This window comes from Sinohyriopsis cumingii, chromosome 4, assembly GCF_028554795.1.
Source record: "Sinohyriopsis cumingii isolate HCF-2022 chromosome 4, ASM2855479v2, whole genome shotgun sequence".
NCBI classification, from domain to species: domain Eukaryota; kingdom Metazoa; phylum Mollusca; class Bivalvia; order Unionida; family Unionidae; genus Sinohyriopsis; species Sinohyriopsis cumingii.
The window spans coordinates 69,728,442-69,747,322 of NC_142964.1; the positions used below are offsets into that span (position 1 = coordinate 69,728,442).

The 18,881-nt window shown below is 35.0% G+C and overlaps 1 protein-coding gene across 2 annotated transcripts in view; it reads left to right on the plus strand.

Moving 5' to 3' along the window:
- The first annotated feature begins 963 nt into the window (after positions 1-963).
- Positions 964-18,881, plus strand: part of LOC149801409 (limbic system-associated membrane protein-like) — a 136,206-nt gene continuing 118,288 nt past the window's right edge. For both annotated transcript variants that reach the window (XM_089955505.1, XM_089955507.1), the window contains exon 1: positions 964-1,301. In XM_089955505.1, the coding sequence (XP_089811631.1) occupies positions 1,232-1,301 (70 nt within the window). In that variant the 5' untranslated portion in view covers positions 964-1,231. The remainder of the gene's footprint in view (positions 1,302-18,881) is intronic.

Consider the following 18,881-nt stretch of genomic DNA (forward strand, 5'->3'; position numbering starts at 1 on the left):
GTCCCTAAACTGGTCCAAATTAGATCTTTAACCCGGTCTTCAATTTGGCACCAAAGTTTGGTGCATATAAGATTAAAAAGTCCGATTGACACTATTCAAATGTATAAAACGGTAAAAATTATTTATTGGCCAGCGGCGTTCGAAACCTGTAGAACTTAAATTTGTTTTCGTCTGGAAAGCCCAATCGTTGCCATTTTTCCAAGAAAATAATTTTATTTTGAACGAAAATCGTTCAAAAATTGTTATAAAATGAACTGTGTCGCGGAGAACTGTTTCGCGAATCCTCAGCTGATAAAATATTTCCGATTGAGAAAACTGATTGATTCAATGTCAGTTTGCTGAGATTATTACTTATGCCGACAGACCAGCAGCTTGACCGAAACTTTACCAGATGTATCAGTCAGATAAAGGCAATAACAAATATAGGGAGATGACATGCTGGGTACGCAAACGTTCAAGAAAGTATGCTCTTGCAAAGAAAAGAAAGGAATAGAGTAATCCTCTCATAGAGCGAAGAATCAATTTGGGTTTTTTTAAATGACGAATTAAAGCAAATGCCGTCTCCCTTCTGACTTCTTGTGTATTTTTTTCTTTTTGTTGTTGTTGTTGAGGGGGATCAGTTTTTAATACTCTGCCATTAGGTTAAGTTTAACTGTAAACAAACATTGTGAAATGACAGTATGTATTTGCTTTATTTACTTATTTACCTTTGACTACTCTCATACTCTCATTGGGTAAATAACCTTACTGAACCATTACTTCCTGGAATTCATCGATTGGTTTCCGCCCTGTCCGAGTCTATCCCAAATAATGCTTTCTCCGATTATATCGGTCGTGTTGCATTACCCATTCACTTAGTATTGGCTCTTTAACCAATGCCATGTCTCTACAGTTCATTGTTTGGAGTTTCGATATATTTGTTTCAACAAGTGGATTATTAAAGGAATCGATGCACTTGGAAATGGCCCGCTATCAAAAAGCAGTATGAAAACAGATTCGATTTGGGATGTTTCTCGAGTTGTGGTTTCTATATGAAAAACACGCATGTTCGACTGAAGTGTACAGTGATATCATTCATGCGAAAGTGATCGGAGAGAAAGTTTACAAGCTGACTTCGTTAATTTGTGTTCACTCTGTTCGTAAACAAACTAGAACGCTCCTATATAAAGCTAGATCAAACCTTGGTAATTGGATCTGTAAAAAGTGACGGTCACACAATTACATCAACACGATGCATATATTGGAAATACTGGAATTCTTATTATATTTTACAACAGCAACCACAATGGCAAATATTCAAGGTAAGTTTATATCAAACACTATTTTTACGATGCTTGAATACCAGCGATTTTCTGCAAGCTAAGAATTGTATTATCTTAAGAACTTACATAAAGAGATTTGTAATCAAAGGCTAGTAATCTTCCTGTATCGTATGTCTAAATTAGAAATGAAACTTTAGCGTGATAAGAAACATTGTAACTACATAAAGGCCCTTCAATATCACTAAAAGTGAATGTGATAGTCAAAAGAGTCTTTGTTTTCAAAAGATTTTTTAATTAACTGTTTCATCTATAGAAATGCCAAACTTTATGAGTACCACATTGTCTTTACACACGATTTTTACACTTATTTCAGACGGTGTTAATCGTAATACATTTCTTAATTCCCGTATGATTAAAATAACAAGATTTCTTCTCAGAAGAAATTGTATTTGTGTACTACAGAAAAACAAAATCAAACCAGAACATTTTTAAAGGTAGAACCCAAACGAAAGATTTGTACAAATACTTGTTTTTGCTTTGTTTTCGAAAAGAGTTCATTTTATTATTTACATATTTTTAATATTAAAATATATTTCGACACATAAATCCTTGGCAGTGCAGTTCTATGTCGGTTTAGTGTTGACTCAATTATATGGACTAGTATATGCAGGCTGAACATACTGCTATAGACATACATGTCCCATCTTTAGCGGCTTTCTCCAGGTTTTGATAATTTATTGGTTATGATGATATTTGTAAATGTTTCCAACACGTCTGCAAATTATCAGTTGACATAAAACCCACCAGAAAATAAGGACAAATGCCAAAATGATGGCAAATTGTGTAAAGTACCTAATGCCTGTCATGATCTTAAATTATGGAATTTCGGCAGCATTTGCAGGATATCATATAGGGAAAAGATGAAATAATGCCATGGGATCTATGTAGACAAATTATTTAATTCTTTACTGAAGATCATCAAATCTGCGAAAATTAATTTGTTGTGATATTTGTGGAAACATTTTTAAACTTTAAGTCAAAACGATGTAATTTATTGGTAATGTCGCTTCAGCTGTGGATGCTGCCATAATTGCATTAAGAGATTAGTGTTAGTACTGGTCGACCTTGTGTCAGAATAATGTGACTGGGTGGAACACGATGCAACATATCTGTGACATGATGCCCAGTGCAAGACATGATTATAAAATGCCACGATGCTGATATCGTAGCGACATGACTGAAAAGCTACGTTAAAATCCAAATCACACACACACAAACATATTTTCGTGATACAGTCACAGCTATTAGACTACATGCATTTTTACAATTTATCAAGTACAGTGTTTTGTTCTTACCGATGAAATTTGTATGTATGCATTTATGTACGTATGCATATAAGTAAAAGCAAAACAACTATTTTAACATGGATTTAGATCCTTTCTTAATTTAGGGAAAAAGATAACCCTCAAACCGAAAGAGAATTTATTTATTTATTTATTTATTTATTTATTTATTTATTTATTTATTTATTTATTTATTAGTTATTTATTTGTTTTGATTTTTAGGATTGGAAACTTTTACGGTGTCAGTGATATGTGATATATCATTCCCCACCTCTGTGGTGCTATGGTTATCGTTATCTAGGAGATGATCAACCACGTTGTTATTGCCCGGACTGGTCCAAAACAATAAACAAAATTATGAAATTAATGGATGGAATAACAGAGATCTGGGCAAAGTTATAGAGTAGAACAACACGAGTCCCTGTATGTAAAAATATAACAATTGAATCAATTGCATTAACAGATTGAAATTGAACATGAAATTTGAATGATGTACTTTCTCTTAGAAACACAATTAAAAAATTTATGCGAAATGTAATTAGTCGTACTGTTATAACCATAAAACTAATTGCATCATAAAATCGAACGAGTGATCGAACTCAAATTGCTTGCATGTCAGAATGTCAGAATAACCCGTTTGCTTCCTGTCCTTTCAAAATCACTCTTGGTGACAGGTCATCGTTGCCGTATCTCTCTCTCTCTCTCTCTCTCTCTCTCTCTCTCTCTCTCTCTCTCTCTCTCAACTTTACGGGTCCTCAGACGTAAATTATCACGTGGTGCAGAAGTATGGAGATATTAGTTTCCTTATGCTTTTCCAAGACCCGCTCCCTTTTCTATGAAGCCGAGTTTCTCCATCTGTGTCATTAATAATTTCCATACCTCTTCATTTGGACAGTTTAACGAGAAAAGTACTTTTTACTGATCTCTGAGATAGAAAAACTTGGATTGCCGAATTTCGCGAGGAAATTATTAAAAACGTTGATTTTCGTCTGAGATACACACAAGTTCGTTTAACTTAGCCAACGAGGATCAACTTTCTCTAACTGAAAAAAATGGAACACTCCCATAGTCAGAATAATTATTTCAAGTCCGCCTTTATTAAAAACTATTCCTGGATAATATCACTTTATGACACCTATTTCAAATTGCAGATGATTTCCAAATAATTTTCTTTTGCATGTCTTAACTTCGTCGTTTCTTCCACTGGAATCTACGTTAACAGATCTGTCGGACGGTTATCCCAGGGTATCCTAATTGAAATCCAATCCAGCTCTCAAACCTGAGAGGTTAACCATCTCAAGCTAACAATTTATGGTGATCCTTTCCCATACATCAATCTTAATAGTTACGTGTCACACTGACTACTTGAGCAAATATCTACAAACTGTTGCACCATTACAAAAAGAAAGTCAGGCCTTGCTGTACCGTTTCCATAACCTTGTTTTTGAGTAAGGCAAATACGAACAACTAAAAAAAGCAAAATTATTAATACTAACAGAAAGCATTGTCTGTATTATCGGCTCCTCTAGATTCGAGATACAAAATAGGGATTTTTTTAAACGAAAATCTAACAGAACTTTTTGATAAAAATATCAAAGATATCTGAGACAAAAATTCAGCAAAGAATATACCACGACATGTTTAGATAACTTTTGTTCTTCAGTATCACACAAACCGAGTTTCTATTGCCTTGAAAATCGAAATTTATCATTTTGCTATTATTCTTCATTTTCAGGAAAGATCGTGATGCACATAAATAAACTGAATTTGCTAGCAGTTGTTTAGGGCAGTTGTTTTGCAGGCATTACCTAGAATTTAGGACGCAGCATTTTTCATTAGTGGTAAGCTTGAAAATCCATATTCACTATCAGACAGGTATCGTCATAATCCAGCATGAATCCAAATTGTTTTATACGACTACACAAGCAGCTTTCCGAATTCTGTAGACATCTTGTATCTCGCGCCTAATACTATATACCTACACGGATCTGATGGCAGGCAGACTAATAACATAAGCAAGTACAACTTTTTATCAGCAGTGGGCATGGGTTGTATACAAAACCTAGGCATCAAATCTCAGTCATATGAGATTTTCGTGCATTCATTTGTGGCTAGATCGGTCTGAGCGCTATGTACACGTACAACCTAAATTCGATGTATGATGAAGAGTTAGGATCTTTTCCCTGTGACAGTGTATGCTCTGGTGACATAAATAGTTTTATCATATAGTCAGTACACTTTACGTATAGTGCGTGCAGTCTAGTATTTTTGACATGACAACATGTTAACATATCACTTTATGTGATTCTGATTGCTCCAAATAAGCCCATGAAATTCTTGCGCAGTATTCTCTTTACTGATTCGCTGAGATCGTTTAAATATTCCGTACTCCGCCTTCTGCAACTTTGTATTTTAAACTACATATGTCAACATGTTTGCGGCCATTTTTTTAATCAATTGTCCATGGCACATTGGTAAAAATGGCTACGTCTGTTAACTAATAGGAGTTAAAATAAACCCACCTCTGTTTAAAAAAGAAGGTGGACATATGATGATCTCCTAATTGACGGAATGTTATCCAACAAAAGTAAGTTTTATTCGTTAAAAAGGTTCCAACGACCTAATGTTTCGTATTATGTGATGGATCTCCGTCTCTAAAAAAAAAACCTTGTTTATGTGAACCGTACTGTTATGATTAAACTTTGCAAATATCCGGTCACAAATATAGTACAGTGAATCTTAAATTTATGTATCCAGTAGGTCTAATCATTCCCTCATACGAATATTCAAAAGCTGGAATGCTTTGTTGTGGAACTGACAGACGTCAGGTTGAAAACAATCTCATCGTAACAGAGGAATTTTGAACCAACCTATGCCGAATCAACTATGTGTCATTACTGGAATTTTCATTTAGTGTGATGATGCTGTGTCAAGTATTCTGTTGATTTTGAAGTACAGATGTTCCTTGAATTATAATTTGTAAAAACAGCCTATTTTAAAATGTTACTGGTTAAAAGAAATGAGCATTATTAATTCAACTAGCGTCTAGGACTAATTGTTTACGTACAACAAAATAAAGGATGCATCAACTGAGCCATTATGAATGAAATTATTTCTTCTCCTTCTCTAAAAGATTTCCATTTTGCTCGCCAAGGTTTGCACAAGCTGGACCTTATTCGACTATTTTCGTTTTTGAAATAGTAAATGATTACTCTGTACATTTTTTCAATACCCGTATGTGCCATCAGATTTAGTGCCACAGCTAACACGGACCACTTCATTCTTCATTAGGTTTCATTTGCCACTTTTATGACTTTATGGCGAAAGATTTTATAAAAAGGTTAATACAAACTCATCTGACTAAAAGTGATAATTTGGAGAATGTCATGCTGTATTAGAACGACACCTGTCTGGATGTGAAGGAAGATGTTCACGCGATCCACGTATGCAGTATATTGCTCCCCCAAACAGAGGTGACTCCTTGAAAACTCCTGCCATTAAAATACCAGCAAACGTTTTACTTTTCTGCGCATTATCCATGTGTAAAACCGTCCGTACTGGAAATGGACAACGTCCGTACTGGAAATGGACAATAATAGGGATAACTATTTAAAGCTATTCCAAGACAAAGGAAGCTCTGTCTAATATCTCACTTTATTTCAAGCTCTACCTGACAAAGCTTTGTATTAAAGTTTCAAACGACACTTGATATTGAAATCATATTTGTGTTTTGATACTTAGAATTTATGACTAAATTGTTTAGCATTAGCCTGTACGTTCAGAATGGCACTACTTTACTACCGTATATTGGTGTATTGTAAATATAAATCAGATTTCTTTTTAAGCAAAACCTGTTATTATTTTAATTATTCATTAAGTATCTTAATTAATAAGAACACTTTATATAACACAAAATCATGTAACATTCGTATCAAAAAGATAACATGTGACGAAAAAGAAATTCGCAGTCAAATTGCAGTTGAGGAATCTTATTTTTTAAATTAATAGGTGAAGACTGAAACTCTTGCAAATGTCTTGATAATTTTACTTTTTTTGCACCTTAATGTTTTCCTTCAAACAGTAATGCAAGAGAATTTTAACTTTTACCACTAAATGTCAACTGGTACGGCGTATCTGCTCACACCTGCTTACTTCCACCACTGTATGTTACCTTCATCAGTTTAGACAATACGATAACCTTGTTGTGTTTCTTTTATGTGTGTTTCTGGAATCAGATTGCAAGTATGTATACATGTCTGGATGTATATGGGCTAGGGGTACATAAGCATAAGCATGTTTATATAGTACCCAATAAGTTTAGATATCCCATAAAAGACGTACAAAACAAAGATTAAGACAAAAAGGGTAAAATACAAAGTTGATTCATTTCCGTAAAATATTTGCATTCTAAAAAAGAGTCTAAGACATTTTCAGCTGGAACATTATTCCAAAACAAAAAAGGTTGCCTCCATTAGTTATTTCTTAAGACATGAATGAAGGTGCATTGGCCTATTATACATCCCGAGCCCACAGTCTTAGAATAGGAATAGAAAAATGGCATTCTAAAATCGTGTCTTTTGTATGCACTGATTTCGCGTAAACGACTTTGTACAGTCTAACTTAATTATAGATGCACGGTGAAATTATGATTAAGTCCATCCGTGCGTGCGTATGAACGAAAGTAGGCGTGTAATGCAATTCGACTCCTCCTACCCCCTTAACTAGAGACAAACAAAACTTTAGTCTATTATATATTTATGGGCGTAAATTCTGACTACAATTTTGGCATTTGATTTTGTCCTAGGCTGAAGGAGAGAGGAGCTTTTCATTCAATGTCAAATAATTCTAGAGTCTGCCGCACACTTCTGAGAATGGACTTTTGTGATTAATGATCCAAGTGTCAACGAGTGTCAGACTGGGACCACGTGGTCATGCCGTGGAGACTTTTTCGACTCTCAACCCAGCAAGAACTCATTTGTCGTATCATAGAAAATATAAACATATATATGCACTAACTGGACATTAAAAGACTAATTTATACATGCAAGAGACATTGACCAGAGTCCACGACTTAGCTCTATAGTCATAAATTGGAAACCATTGAAACCCAAACCCCTATAACCATATATTTCACTGAGCATCAGAAAACAGATTCGTATATAAAATTGTCGGTAAACATGGGGTCCATCCTTATTTGCCACCCTGAAGTGACTAACCTCCTGAATCATCGTTTTATAACTATAAAATATCGAACCATATCACGATGCAAGTACTTACTTGGCATGATATCACAAATGCGCACAATAAATTTACATTTGCCCTTGAGTCAGTTTTCAACCTCAAGAACCTGCACAAGAGGCTTTGACTCCGGTGCGTAGGTCGAAACAAATCGGAAAAAACGAACATACGTGTTTTTAAACGAAGAATTATAGTTTGTGTATTTCTTTATTTAAATGGTCAATAATTAGTTAACCAATAGTGTACTTTATAAAAGGAACCGGTGATAGGAGAAATTTCACTTTTCTCAGTGATAATGTTAACCGTTTCCCAACAACTTTGAAAGACATTCTGAAATAAATTCATTGCTAAGGCAATCCTCAGCTTATGTCACTTAATGGTAATACCATTTTTAATGTGTAAACGATTGCAGCAAATAATAACAGAATACATATTTTCATAAATCTGCCTAAAATAAGTAGATTTACTACCATGTCATATGTTATAATATAATATAATATAATATAATATAATATAATATAATATAATATAATATAATATTAACTCTCTCTCTCTCTCTCTCTCTCTCTGTATATATATATATATATATATATATATATATATATATATATATATATATATATATATATATATATATAGAGAGAGAGAGAGAGAGAGAGAGAGAGAGAGAGAGAGAGAGAGAGAGAGAGAGAGAGAGAATTGTTCATTGTAGGTTGTGACGTACACGCATTCACCCTCGCTGTAGCTCAAAATATAAGCTCTATAATTCCTTATCATCGGAAACGTCCTCAAGGTGTATTGAAAAGACAAAGTTACTTTTCAGGTGTTCTTAATGTCTGAACAGAAACGTTCTCATCTAGAATAAAACATTACTTTGCAAAGCTATGAGAAAGCATATTTCTAGAACGCGATCATAATTGAGTGATAAAATAAGAGGACTACTGTGTATACAACTGACTGAAGCACATATTATCGAATTTTTCGTAAATGAAAACAAGTATATTAATGCCTGACAAAAGAGCTACTTTATCACGTAGAAGCAAGAAATAATTCACGATAGATTTTACAAATCTATGGTCCTAAACTAATTAACGGAAAAAAAGTGAAACCGACAAGTTCAGTAAAATGCAACAAATAATTTATTTCACTTGAATACAAAATGAAAATTTTAAAAAACTTAGTTTTGAATATTGAATCCAAAATAATCTGAAAAGTTATATCACAAGTCCAAAAGTATAGTGTTTCGAATGAAGTCAATCGTTAATGTGCTGATGTGCCAGTAGTCTTAAATATGCTGATTTACACACGGTATTTATGTATCAAAATGAATTAATCCAGAATGTCTTTGCATGAATTCACTATAACTCCTAAAGAGTGTTTTAGTCCAATAAGTCAATGATCACTTTGTAATTCCAACGAATAATTTCTATAAATAAATCCTCTCAAATTATAATTGAACACAAATAACGATGATTTTAGAACTTAACGTAGGAATGAAATAATATTGCTTACTTCAAACTTCTTTATACACGACACAACAAAATGCCCTGGATTTATGCCATTTACAATGGAATTTTCTATCAAGTTCGTAAACAAGGTCAGTTCTGTTTACTAAAATTTTAGCAAATAACCTAAAAAGACATCTGTTAGACCATGTTTTTTCAACAAGTGAAGAAACAATGTCACGAATTCAAATCCAAGTAAACATGTTGCTTACAACAAATGATCATTGTCTTAAAATGTAATCTAGAATCCTGGACAAACGTTAGCTATATATTATACTCGTTTGATAATTAAATCTACAAACATGGACAAAAGTAAAGGACACATAAATATACATAGAAACAGGAAAGAGCATTGGGCTCTTAAATTGATCTTTCTAAGCCTATTTGGCACTAGTGATTTGTTTCAACGTCATTTTCCTCATCCTCCATCATATTCCATTAAACGGAATATTATATATTTGGTTGGACTTGCACATGTCTTTTGATCATGAACCCTTTGAAATGCACGTTCTATTCTAATCTGTGATTTCGTGTTCAGCAGACAGTCATAAAATTCATCACAATTTTGACAACTAAAGGTCATTGCAGTTTCTTAGCAAATTACACACAACGTGCAATAATAACATGGATATGTCACAGTGATCTGTATATCGCCCACCTGGCTGATATCCAACCAAAGCCAAAGCACTGTTCCCCAAAAAGTCTTAGGCATTGTGATATTTTCGGGCAGATACTGAAGGTTCTTTTAGTAATGGCGGCTAAATTAGCGTCATTAGTGCCGATTTGAATGGCCTTATGCATGGCCACTTTCCATGACATTTGGTCAACTTCTTTTGACCTATATTTAAAAAGGGGTCATTGAAAGATTTTGTCCTTTTAGTATTACATAACTTTTCGTGACCACTTTTCCATCTCATGATAATTGTACTCGATTTCAATTATCAACAAAACATATTTGACGCGTAATTCTTCTTGAAACTTTAAATATTCCTCCGCGTTATCATTTTAAATAGTGCGTTACGGAAGTGACTGATTATACATCCGCTTTGACCCGCAGCTCTCGTGTTTTCTCAGTCTGTCCATAGGAAAGGATAATTTAGAATCTGTATAAATGTTGCAATTCGAACGAGTAGACGTAGTTTATGTTCGCCAATGAAGAGGATAATCATGATAATGTAACTTCAAAGAGTTACCGTCTATACTTACCCACAAATTTAGTCTAACAACTAATTGCACAGACCCAGATCTGCTGTCGCATATTGCACTTTCAAATCTGGATATATGCAGGTTGCTAGGAGTAAACTATAAACAAACAATATAGACCCTGATCTGAATTATCCGGCTCCATATCATGTTCTATGTTTTCTTGCGTTGGACTTAACTTAATCGCGAGTACATACGGTACATAAAAATCGACTTTATATTGACGAGTTTTTCCTACTTGTTCTAAATGATACATGATATATTAGAGAATAAGACATAAACAACATCGATTCCAGCATTAATGATATTATGCAATTTATAACACGGGTCGTAATTATTAGTGATTGCAATTTAGTTGTCACATTTAACATAAATAAACATCCACCACTGTCACTAGAAAATGGAATTAGGGCGAACTAGCTGAATCGGTATAAATACAGGTGAAACTTAACTCTTCTTGGTGGTGGTGGTGGAAATTATGATCAGCTTTAATGGTTTTATATATATATATATATATATATTGCAAGTGCCCAAATATTTTTATTGAAGTGAAGTGAAGAAAACATTCACATTTGATGTTCATGTAATACCTTTCATAACAATGGCAGAATTTTCAATGTGTACTATTGAATGTGGCGTTAAAGATTCTTGTAATATTGTACATGCCTTTTCAACACACTTGTTTTAACCTATCGAGGGTCTACTTCCGTAACCTATCAAGGGACTACTTGCTTAACTTAGAGACACTTAATTAGACTCATTTCAAATTACTTCTCATGCAAAACATTTGAGATTTAAAATCCAAAAGATACGTTTCCAGGAAAGTAACATATTCCACAGCTAAACAAATAACTAATTATAGATTGGACTTTGTGACCAATACAGTGTTTACCTACATGATGCCATGAACATTAATAAAACATAACAAAATATTTACATTTTTTAACAAGACCAGTATTGTTGGATTGTGAATAGTGGTACAACAACCGCACAAGCAACTCCGTAGCAAGTGCCCAAAATTCCAATGAAACAATTTTTGAGGTTTATTTTCATGGGGAAGATGGCCATATATAGGTTTTGCCGGTGATGGTGGTGGTGCAGTATTTCTTGCTTCTCCCATAAAACAAAGCAACAGGTTTTTTTTAAATGCTAAACCTGATATAAATTTGAAACAGTGCGCGTAACATATTATACACCACGTAATACGTGTTGAAAAGTTATTCCATAGGATTAAACTCTAGGTTTTGAAGGATTAGTCATTAATAATAATAATAATTTTGGGACAAGATGGATTATGGAGGTACTTATATAGAAAAGAAGGACTGACATGTGTAAAATCGCGTTTATTTTTCATGCATCTGTTGTAAGAATGTCGTCAATACATTATGCCCAAACTGTTCTATCTCTCAGCTTCCTTACAGTAAATAATTATATTTCTAAATAAGTGATCATATTAAAAAAATTACTGACAAGTATGGTTATCATGTATTACAAGCAAGATGCACTAGAATATAAAAAAATTTTTTATTTAAAAGGTATTGCCAATGAAAGGTATTCTTATCAACTTGAAAAATATATACATTTACATTATAACGATCACCTTTTCTCTCCTACATTCATCAACATCGTCTACTGTCATAGAACATCACTAGGACTGGCTGTGCATTATTCTACACACAAAACGGCGTTACACATTCAATTTTGCGTATTTATCGTGACCATGGTGAAAATTTGATATATGTAAATACTGAAATGGAGAATTACCATATTTTATTTCTGTAGTCTCTGTGACAATTACGGTCATTCCCAGCTGGAATTAGTTTTTAGCTAAGCTTGCATAGAGATAATTGTATGCACCTCAGTTCGTAACGACATGGAATGAAACGTGCTGATCAGTACTTTCTACGATCTAAGGATGTTGAAACGAATAACTGTATTTGAAGAAGACAAGCAAGGACTTGTATGAAACAAACTTTCCGTAAGTCTGACGTATACCATAATCACGTCATGAAACGAATCCGATTTAATGTCCTGCATCTCACTTTATCCACTAATCAATCGATTCAGATGAAGTTGGTACCTGTTTTCAATTGAGGGTCTTATTTTATAGCATCAAACATGAGCGTAATCGGAAAATCTACTCTCTAATCATTATTTATCATTTTGTAAAGAATCATCCACCGACATGATGAAGACTAATTATGCTATTTATTCCGATCTTTTCTAAAGCCTCTTCCATAGTTATATTGCGTTGATACCAAACGCACCGAGGACAGCTTTTAAGACTATATTATATGTCTTAAATACCGACTATTGTATCATAAATGCTAGTTTAGTATTATTCAATTTAAATCGTGCCTTTGTTTTGATAACGGAAACTTTGTGCACAAAAGATCTTTGATCAATGATCAACAGTCGGTATAAAGTTGCTACAGGTTTGTAAACGTTACTTGACAAAGTATGTTTAAAGGTGTGTGTGTGTGTGTGTGTGTGTGTGTGTGTGTGTTTGGACGCATCTCATTTGACACTTAGGACTTGTATTCCTATCAACATAATAAGTATCGTTTCTAAATGAGAAACATTTGCAAACGAGACTTAGCAATTACGTCCTAAGATTTAAGTGTCATAAAAGTGAAATAAATTCTTCTTAATGTTAACTAATAGAGTGTAGATATTGGTGGTTCGCTGTTTACTTACTTTCCTGCTAATTAATTCACTTGCTTTGTTTTGTAGTGAGGCATGTAGTCTAGCCTTCAAATTTATAGTCATATAGTGACACATGCTACATTCTGCATCAAACAAAATAGTTACACATTTTTCGGTGGAGTTACTGATGTGGCGGAATAAAAAAGATACAGTCATTATTTCCAAATAATATCTCGTGCACGTTTTCATTCACTTCACCAAATAAAAGTCAGTGGGGGCTTTACGAGTAAAATAATATATGGTAATGATAAATTTAAAGACAAACATTGACATTCTGTATAGGACTTTAATGATGCAGTCGAATAATGTGCAGCTAGGAAAACACTCATCTAAGTAGAATGAGTTAGATCAGCCAAAACAGATTAAACGATATCTCCTAGACCAGTCAAAACAGACGAAACCAGATAATTAAGAGAGCCATAGATTTATGCATCACGATGTCGTACATGGATGCGAGAAAATAATAAAATAAAAAATTACTTGACCAGCCAGAACGTTATTTTAAAAATTAATAATTATTGGATCACATTCGAAAATTTTTCTTGACAATTGCCAAACCAATCAAACTAATAATAGGACTAGAAATTTCTAATATACATTAATTTGTACACAAAAAAATAACGGTCAAAGTGATACATTTTAGTATGTCGGTTATGATAAGTACGCCCCTTTGTTCGTAGGATAATTATTACCAATTATAGAGCAGCTGGCTTCGGGTTATGTTTTCAAGATATTTTCAAAAGAAGAAGAAAAATTTAAAAGTAAACAAACAGCCAAAATAAAGTATTGAATAGTATTCCCTTATTTAATTGAATTTCAAAGGGTTTTCGTGCCGTTAAAATATTTGACAAACAATACGTATTTAAATAAACTCATAACATTTAAAAATCAAACCATGACAAGAGCAGTATATAAGGAAATTAGCACCTTTTATAATTCTTATTCCTCTCATCTATTCAGACATTCATATCTTCAAGTGTGACGGAGGAATTTTGTTGAATACCTTCAATCAAAACCAGTAGAAAATCAAATTCGTAACAAGAGATTTAAATTGATATTGATCCCCATTCTGTATCATTTAAAAATGCGGTTCACCTGTAATCTATAGAGAACAGCTCACATGGCATACAACTGAAGTGATTCATTAATAGACCGGTTGATTTGACGTAAGAAACCTATGGCCACAACGATCGTAATTTATCGTAAGAGAGATTGATGATACATCTCCCTGGATGTGGTCAGATACACATAAACTCTTGTGTCTCATGTGATTTCCAGACCAGAGAGGAATGCAGATAGAGTTTCGTTACAACTTACGATACATATCAAAAGTTATATGTATTCAGTGAACATGCGTGTTTCAAAAATACTGAACTATATTTGGAGAGGGGCAGCAGTGTAATAATTCTGTAAAGAATTAGACGTAACAATCAGGCTTATGAAGAGACAGACCGATGAAGTAAAGCAAAGTGAGTATATAAATCTCTATATAAAAAAAAACAATATAAAATCTCGAAACATAAAACAAAAGTGAAGTGTGTACTGATAGAAGTAAAGTTTCTTCGACATTGTACATGTCAAATCTTCAGAGAAAATCAAAGAATGTACTAGACGGATGTTGGACAGTTTTGAAAAATTAACAGGTTTACTCAAAAGAATCACATAGATTTGCCTTAATGGGCCAAATAAAATGAGCATATGTTAAAGTTAACAATATGGATAAGAAATATTTAATTATGATGTTGAATTTATATTAAATAAACCAAGCCATCATAATATAGGCCATTAAAATACAACTTACAATAAACAGCCTTTGTGTTAAAGGATGCACATATAAAAAGAGGACATGAAAGTATTTGAAAATGAATTTGATAAATCTTTAAATATGTGATATATTGGAACTGAGAGACAGCATATATGTCTCAGAGGAATCAAAAAGAGACTATATTATATATGGTATGCTTACTGAAATTGACAGTAAATATTAGATGACGTGTTAATTATATTTCCGTGTGCTGGTTCTAATGGCTATAAAGTTGGACAGTTTCATTACGATGAAATAAAATAAAGTTATAGATTATTTCCAAATCAGTTTCATCATACTTAAATATGCATCACTAATATAAACACATCTCTAAAAATGCTCTTATTTATCTCTCTTAAAAAGAAAAAGGTATCGAAACATAAAATACTATGTTACAACTCGACAAAACTTGGTAAAATCAGAAAATAACTAATTGTGCACTCCTATGTTATTTATTGTCATTTAAAAAGTATAATTGTACCAGAAACAAAATATTATAAGCAACAACTCTGCGTTGCAGATATGGATTTACGATTTAACTTTGAATTTTTAAAACTGCTGTATAAGTAGATTTAATCAGCAGTCACAGGCAAGTGTTTTCTTTTCTTACTTTTCAAATAGAACATAGGTTTTGAACCAGTAAGTGACCCTTTTCTTACACACTAACTGCTGAACAGACACTCTACCTCCAAGCAAATATTAGGGCAAATTTCATAGACTGACAGTAATTAAATGCATTCATGAATTTACTATACTTTCAAACTATGTTTTATGTTTTCACTGACTACAAAAAATTATTAATACACTGAACTTTAATTTAGTTTAATTTAAATTTAATTTAAATTAAAGGTAAATGTAATTTACATTAAATGTAATTTAATCTACTTGAACAGTCGCACGAATTTAAAATTCGAACAACAGTTCCCTCTATCTTCCCCAGTGCTGAAAACGTCTCAACAACATTTATTCAGTTCAGTTTCGCCCATCACCAATACCGGTGTATAGGCCGCACACAACAGATCGCCAGAATATTCTGTCCTGTGCCATCCCCTCGAGTTGACTCCAGGTGTGACCATCTTAGTGATGTTCGCCTCAAGGTCGCGTCGCAAGGTTATTCCCCTTCTCCGCTTGCCTTGAGGGTTCCACCTCAATGCCTGTCTTGTAATTTGGTTGGAGGCTTACACAGGGTGTGTCATATCCAATCCTACCTTCTCTTTTTGATCTCGTCTTCTACCGGAAGCTGCGAGGTTATCTGCGACAGGTTGGTGTTGCTGATGGTGTCTGGCCAGTGGATCTGGAGAATTCTTCTTAAGCAGCTATTGATAAAGGTCTGAACTCTCTTTACGGTCGACTTGGTGGTTCTCCAGGTCTCTGCTCCATACAGTAGGACTGACTTCTCATTGGAGTTAAACAGTCTGATATTGGTAGTCAAGGAAATTTGATTGGAGATGTTCTGGAGCTGTATGAAAGCTGCTCTCGCCTTTCCCATCCTTGCCTTGGCGTCTGCGTCTGTGCCACCATGCTGGTTGATAATGCTGTCCAGGTACGTGAAGGACTCCACCTCTTCCAGTGGGATTTCATGCAGTGTTACTGGTTTGTTGCTGACATAATTGATCTTTAGGAACCTGGTCTTGTCTTTGTGGATGCTGAGGCCGACCTGTGCTGATGTAGCTGCCAGTACGTCGGTATTGTCCTGCATTTTCTGCTGCCTGTGGGAAAAGAGCGCTAGGTTATCGACAAAGTCTATGTCCTCAAGTTGACTCCACAATGTTCACTTGATCCGATTTCTCCGCCCTTTGGAGGACGTTTTGATAATCCAGTCGATAGCAAGAAGGAAAAGAAACGGCGACAGCAAGCAGACTTGCCTCACGCCAATCCGCACTAGGAAGCTGTCTGTGTGCTGTCCTGCGTGAATGCCTTGAAGGACGTTCCGTTATAAGAGTTCTTGATCAGGTCTACCAGCTTGGTTGAGGTGCCGTAGTGGCGAAGAAGTTTCCAGAGTGTCTCTGTCCGCACTGTCGAATACCTCCTCATAATCGACAAAGTTGATTTAGATCGAAGATTTTCACTCCAACGTTTGCTCATCTATGATGCGAAGAATAACTGTTTGGTCCGTAAACGATCTGTTCTGCCGGAAGCCTGCTTGCTCGTCTCGTAACTGTGGGTCGACGGCCCCGGTTGAAGACTTTCCCTAGTACTGACAAAAGTGTAATTCCTCTGTAGTTGGAGCAGTTGCTGCGGTCGCCTTTCTTCGGGATCTTGATGAGATATTCCTCCTTCCAGTCAGTCAGTATTTCTTCTTCGTCATAGATGATCTCAAAGAAGGGTATAGCATTTCCACTGAAGCCTCTAGGTGTGCTCTTATGGCTTCTGTTTGTATGTCATCAGGTCCAGCTGCCTGATCTCATCTCTGGTGGGATTGTCACAGCTTATGGGGATATTGCGTTGGCTGGGTGGATTTCTGGGTGATTTAGTGATGCTGGCCTGTTCAACAGTTCTTCAAAATGTTCTGCCCATCTATTAAATTGGTGTTCTGTACTTGCTATGGTCTTTCCCTGTTTATCCTTTACGGGTCTCTCTGTTTAGCTGTACTTGCTGGACAGCTTCTTGGTGATGTCGTACAGTTTCTTTATGTTTTCACTTTTTCTGCCTCTGATGCCAGTCTTTTAACGTAGTTTCTCCTGTCTATCTTGATGATTCTATTCACTTCTCTGTGTGCGTCAGTGTACTCTTTTTATATATATTTCCGCATCTTCAAAAGCTCTTGTAGCAATTAGTAAATGTTGTTAAGCGTCAGTCTGTGTTCTTTAGTTTTTGCATCTTTCAACAGGCTGATGTTATACTTTGTTTTCTTCTCTTTTGTGCCCATCCAGTTCTTCTTCAGCTTAAGTTTCAGCCTTGCGACAACTTAGTGCTGGTCAAAGATGGTACCCCCGATAATCGGTTGTTCAGCGCCCAAAGGTCTGAGAATCTCTCTCCATTTTTGCTCATCTCGACCAGGCCGTGGATTCCCATGGTTTGTTCGTACCCTGTGTTGTCTGACCCAGATCTGGCATTGAATTCACCCATGAAGATGTTGATGTCTTTGTCTGGGAAATTCTCTACTATGCTCTGTAGTCTGTTGCAAAACTGACCCTTCTCATTTTCTTCGCCTTCATTTTTTGGACCGTAGCATTGTATGATGTTCATCTTTATATTATCCTTATTGGCCCTAAACGTTGCCGTGAGGATTCTGGACACGTCTGGTTGCCATCTTATCAGTGCATTATATGCATGCTTTGACATAATGAGCCCCACCGCCTGTGTATGAGGCGCGTCATCTTCCTCATATATTGAATACAGTAGCATCTCTCCTGTCATCAGCCTTCTTTGTCCAGATTGAATCCATATTGTCTTGCTAATGCCCAGTAGGGATAGTTTGTAGTTCCTCATCTCTGCTGCTACCTGTGCTGTTTTTCCTGCCTCATACATTGTCCTCACGTTCGATGTTGCGATGTTAATTCTCCTGTTTGATAGAAGGGTCGTCTGCTTTATTGCTTCCGCGGGCTCGCGGCTTTCACCAACAACATTGTAACACTATGTAATTCTTCTAACTGGCGTCACAACAAAGACAGCTGCTGCTCTTTGTGTTACTTCTACCTTTATGTGGCAAATATTTACCAGTTTAATCATCAGGTTTACTAAACAAGTTCGGCTCCTAGGCAAAAGGCACAATGTTAAGTCCTCCACCTAAACCATCCCCATCAAAATATATTTGAAGCATTGAAGCTGAAATGGGTTTTAGATGTTTCACACCGTGGAATGTCAATTGGGAATTATG